Here is a 6,000-nt window from a genome sequence, read left to right as displayed (position 1 = left end):
CTGGATATCATTTGAAGGCTTGATATTATAAAACTGTTAATCTGTGTCAGGATAAATTAGAACTCTAAATGACCAGTAAACAACCAGTCTCTTCTGGGTTATATGTTTATTTGTTTCATCTGTCTTGTGGGTATACAAAGTTATCATATTTCTATAATCCTTGGGTTTATCAATACATTGTATTATTTTTTTTCTTAAAATGAACATGCTTTAGTTTCCTTGATATAAGACTAACAGCCGTAAACCCTCCTACAGAGAAAAGAAAGATAAAGTGGGAACCTTTCTATATTATTGAATGAATCCGTCATTGCCAAAGGCAAAACTGATAATTAATTAAATGATTAACATCATTTCATCAATTCTTCTTCTCACATCATATACAAAGTACTACACCTTACTCTTTTTAAACTTGTGTGGCAGCAAAGATCAATCATCCATTTCCTCTCTATCCTAATAACTGCCCCCAAAAGATCACTTGGTTTACCATTCTTCCTAAGTAATGTTCTTTAAGCTCAGCAGGATATGTCACTTTGCCATACTGATCAATATAATTTTGTATTGGATACACTTCAGGTGTTACAACAGCAGTGGTTTCAACATCTCAGAAACATCTGTCCTCCTGGGATGCACGTGCATTACAGTCTGGAGAGTTTTCAGGATGTATCGCAATGAACAAAACAAACGTCTAGTGAGGGTATGATGACAGAGGTCAGAGGATGAATAACCAGACTCATTGAAACTAACAGAAAGGCTGTTAATACTCAAATACTGTATTAGGTCTTTACAACAGTGTTATGAAGAAGGGTATCTCTGAATGAATTTCAGTTTGAACTTTTTATTGCCAGGCAACATAGTTGCTAGGAATTTCTCATTCTGTTACATCCATGCACATAGCAAGGCAAACAAGGTAACAAGGTAAACAATTAAACAATGCAATATACAATACGTGGCACCATCACATTATATACAGTAGTAGTAGAGCATACAATATATTGCACAAAATACAAATATATAAAACAATATAGTAAAGAAGAATTGCACTCTTGCCCAGAAATATATCAAGTAAGTCCTCAAGATATAAAAAGAAAAAAAAAAAAAAAACATAATTCAGATTGAAAGGAGGAGTTTAGAAATTGGGAAAAGACAAAGCTGAATCAGAGACTGCATTTATGCATAGTGACTGCGGTAAGAAAGAAACTGTTTATATGTCTAGTCATTCTTCCTTTTAGTGACCAGGTAGCCTTTCCTTGATAATAAAAACTGAAAAAGATAGTTACCTGGGCGAGTGTAGTATTTGATTGTACTTTTGTCACATTTTCTGACCTGTGATGTATACAGGACCTTAATGCTGTTGGATAACATGCGGCAGTTTATGTTTGTAGTGAGCAGCTGTACTGCCATTCCAGACTGTTATGGAGAAAGTCAGCCTACTTCTAATAACAGCTCAATAAAACTATACCTGCTCTGATTGGGACAGGTTAAACTTTTTAAGCTGACAGAGAAAAAACATACACTGCTGACCTTTTCTGATAAGAACTGTTGTATTTCTATCCTGGTTCAGCTTGTGAATGATAGTTGTGCCAAGACAAGTAAATCATTTCGCCCTGTTGACAGTGACATAATTTATAACTATGATTGTGGTAGGTGAGGAGTGCTCCTAACATCCACAATCATTTCTACTGTTTTTAGGGAATTCAAGTTAAGCTTGTTGGTGGTCCACTGACCCACCTCTCTTAAATATGGCACCTCATCCCCATCTTTCATCAAGCCAGTCAGGGTGGTGTCATCAGCAAACATAAGCTTGCATTGCATTGCATTATGCTCTGGAATGCATAAGGAAGGAGACAGCCTAAAGCAGCAAAAGCCCAAACCAAGCTGGACTCTTTTCTGCTAACAGCCAGGAGATGAGGATACAGTTGCCACATGATACCCCAAAATTGGATGACTGAAGATTAGAAAAATACCACCTCTTCTGAGAAATAAACTTTCAGCTCATAGGATCAAAATTTGGTGTAGATAACTTAAATAAAGGATTACATTCTAACCTGTGTCAATGGTACATAGCAATAGTGGCTGAATAATTTTGTAGAGAATGCTTTTTTGCACACCATAATAGTAATAATAGTTATACTTTTTAATTATATAACCCCTTTCCAATGATCAAAGCACTTTCCAGAAATTCAAAATGAACAACAGAGCATATACAACTTTTGGAAACAAATAATATCCACCTAATACAGTAAACACAAGAATCAGGGACAATAAGCCAGAATAAAAATGCAAAATACCCAAAAAACCCTGAACAAACAACATAATTTGTGATACAAATCAAAGTACACCCCATTAGTGCAAAATCAACTGAAAATTTCTGCAAGTGACATGTCCTGGTGTAACATTTATAGTGGGAGGTGTACTGGGTGAACAGAGAAAGTGACATGACTGTTCCTTGTGGGGCTCCATTGCTGCTCACATCCACATCAGAGACACAGTCCTTAAGCCTCACAAACTGCAGATAGTCCATTATCCAGGACACCATAGGTTCACTCATCAGCTATCCCTTAATTTGTGCCTTAACAGGGTTTGCTGGATAGTATTGAAGGCACTGGAGAAATCAAAAAACATAATCCTCACAGTGTTGTCACCTTTGTATAGATGACCATAAGGCTAGTGGAGCAGACAGAGAATAACATCTTCCACTAGAGTCTTTGTCTGAATGGAAAACTGCAGTGGGTTCAGGTGGTCTTTCAGAAGAAGACTCTGTATAGTTCAGCCTCTTGAAGGTCTTCATATTTTGATATATGGGCCACTGGTCTGTAGCCATTAGGTGAAGAGGTGCCCAACGTCTTTGGAACTGGTACATTACAGTATGGTTTCCCTCAGAAATAATGCATTTTACTACCAATTAAGCATTCTTTGAACCCCACATCATTTCTCAGAATTGTTGCAGACCAAGTCCATACCTTAACAGCTACAGTCTCATGCTACAAAACACACTGATGCTGGTTTCAAAAATACAGCTGTGACTTTGATTTACTCAAAAGTACAGCTCAGTCCCCAAATCTAAGTCTAGTTGGTTACCTTTGGGGTGAGGTAGAATGGAAGGTTCAGTGCGAATGAACGTATGGCTGAAAAATCTGCAGGAACAATGGCACCCTACTGATTCAGCAACGACCTTAGATGCCTGGCAGAATTAAGGCTCTTCTGGAGGCAAAAGTAAGTCTACATACAGTAGATGTGCCACTGCACTGATGTGCACATTACCCTTTGATTTAGTGGACTTGATTTAGTTTCTTTTTAGGTACACAAGTCATCGCCTAAATGACTAGTTTATAATGAGTTTTACTTTTTTCCACAAGCACATTGATGTCTGCGCTCATATATTTTGAGTTATTACTATCAAGTGACTCTAAAATTGTTTGCAAATTAATTCTCAATCAGTTCTTGTTTAAACAGATAAAACGACACCTCTACGGTTTCATCCCTTTTAACCTACTGCCGACTAACCTTTTTGCACCTAATACTTTGTACATGTCTCGATTTAAAAGGAGTAAGTTCAACCAGACGGTGCCAGGAGGGTTAAGGTACACGTGGTGCGCGGCTCTCCGTTTTGCAGCGGCTGTTATCCCTTACGGGTTATGCTGCACGACAGTTTGCGACAGTGCCGCACGTGGAGAGAAGCTCGGTTGTATTGAGATACCGGTAGGGAGAGCAAGAGAGAGAGCGAGCGAGTATGTGTGAGAGAGAGTGAGAGAGGGAGCAGAGCAGAGCAGCAGTGAGGAGCCACCGGATAGACTGTGGAGACCTGAGCTGAGCTGCGGGCATCGGCTGAGCCCAGCGACCACAGAAATACAAAAAGAAATCAAAGAACAAGAAACAAGAGCTGTGTTGACGCTACCGGTTCCATGCCGTATGGTCACTAGCCGCGGTATCGCCAGAACAAGCGGAAGGGACTTGCAGATACTTTTTATTCATAGGTTATTTTTACTTTTCAGAATTTTGCTTTTTTGTGTATTTTTTGTTATTTTTTCTGGGTTACTCGACGTCTTGCCTAGGGGCGCAAATCCCAGAAAAATGGACTATGATTTTAAAGTCAAGCTGACAAGTGAGAGGGAGAGAGTGGAGGACCTGTTTGAATACGAGGGTTGCAAAGTTGGAAGAGGTACTTACGGACATGTCTACAAAGCCAAGAGGAAAGATGGGTGAGTTGCCAGGCCTGGGAGGGAGCGAGAGGAGAAACAAAATTGAAAGAAAAAAATAATATAACTTATGTTTTTGTCAGTTAAAAAATATACACTGTAGAAATTCATTGTGTGTGAATCCAGCGATTGTTTTGTGATCATTGATCCTTCGTTCTTTTCTTCTCTTGCAAGGTTCAATATATTTTTGCCAAAATGAAAAAGGAAACAAAAAAGCTTTTCACCTTTTCATTTTTGTATATTACAAGTTGCATAAGCTGTAATGTTGATTCGTTGGTTTATTTACACAGGTTAGGTTTGTCCAGGTGACCAACTTCTTTTGTGTCACGCGGATATAATATTGAGACTGTGCCTACCAAGCTTCTTTTTTTCACCTTAATACACATATGTATATATTGTTAAAAAAGAGTTATAATCGAACAGCAAAATGCTGGACTACAGCACTTTACTGTTTGTATCCAGAACAAAGACTAAAAGTACAATAGAGGTTTTGGAAAGCAGGGCATTGAAAAACAAAGTTTAACTGATATTTATTTTTTAATTTGATGTTTTTTTAGACTATGACAGAGAGTGCAATTCATTTGTTAAGTATATTAAAAAGTATCAATATGTGGTGTCAATTAGTACCTTTCCCACAGTTTGCATGGCCACAAAAGACTTCATAGCTTAGTGAGACGACGGTGTGTTGACTTTGCACAGTAACAGGCATAATGAAATGTACTATACAACGTGTATATTTGACGGGCAGAATATGGCAGCAGAAGTGCGGCAGAATAAATACTGATGCTGTAAATACAGTATATGTTTTGAGAAATGCTTTATAGCTGTATGGGCAGTGCAGTGTAATGAATAAGGCTCTGGACTTCAAATTCTGCTACTTACTTTGTGTAACCATGATCAACTAATTTCACCTGTCTGTGTTCCAACTGGTTACATTTCTTTTGTTTTTCCAGTTGTATCTCGAAGTGATGTAAGTCACCTTGGGTGAAGGTGTCAGATTAAATGTAAGTGTATAGTACAGTTTGTAACTTGTAGATATACAGTACCCTGTTTTTTGGTATTGTTTGGTACATTATGCTTGCAAATAATTCAATTTGTTGTAGTTATATGTGGTATAGTATAGTGACATGTGCTTATTGCCCTCCTGCTGATACCAAAAATACATTATCTAGCATCGGTACAGTACAGGGTAAAATAACAGCGAAATGGGTACAATTCTATAAGAAAAGTATATTTGCATTAAAATCAGGTTATAAACATGAATATATTTCAACAGGTTAAGTTACTAACATTCAATACAAATAATTTAGTAGTGCAAAACGGTAACAGCACAAACGATAAATATGCTATTGTATCAGATTATAAATACTACGTATGTACCAACAGTTCAAGGGATAGCTAAACAATATAATTAATGTATCTGCAATAATTTTTAGCAACAGCAAATGAGCATTGGTGAAGACTAATATTGCATACAGTAGTATGAAGTTAGAGCTGCAAATTACATAAACACACTGGCAGTGAAAGTGAATAGTGGAATCCCAAGTCATGGATTCAATCAGGCAATTGAATGTAGTTAAGTTTGAGTGTGTATATAATGGCTTGGTGAAAATTGTTGTAGTGTGTTGCATGCAGATATTATTTGTTAGAAGAATGGAGAACAGTCAGTCTGTTGCAAGATTATGTGGGGGTTGGAGGTTTTCCACTGACATCTCTTGCTGTTAATGTTCTGTATTGGTGTTATAGTCTTGGACTTTTTTCTTGTTTTATTCGTATTGCCACGTACAGGTACTGTATCAGACTG

The 6,000-nt window shown here is 37.5% G+C and overlaps 1 protein-coding gene across 1 annotated transcript in view; it reads left to right on the top strand.

Moving 5' to 3' along the window:
- The first annotated feature begins 3,587 nt into the window (after positions 1 to 3,587).
- The window catches only part of cdk8 (cyclin-dependent kinase 8), a 1,217,851-nt gene continuing 1,215,438 nt past the window's right edge, over positions 3,588 to 6,000 (top strand). Inside the window, exon 1 of the mRNA XM_051926591.1 lies at positions 3,588 to 4,199. Within this exon, the coding sequence (XP_051782551.1) occupies positions 3,910 to 4,199 (290 nt within the window). The 5' untranslated portion in view covers positions 3,588 to 3,909. The remainder of the gene's footprint in view (positions 4,200 to 6,000) is intronic.

This window comes from Erpetoichthys calabaricus, chromosome 4 (assembly GCF_900747795.2).
Source record: "Erpetoichthys calabaricus chromosome 4, fErpCal1.3, whole genome shotgun sequence".
In the NCBI taxonomy this organism is placed as follows: domain Eukaryota; kingdom Metazoa; phylum Chordata; class Cladistia; order Polypteriformes; family Polypteridae; genus Erpetoichthys; species Erpetoichthys calabaricus.
The sequence above is the reverse complement of the archived record's forward strand: the minus strand, read 5'-3'. Positions and strand labels throughout refer to the sequence as shown.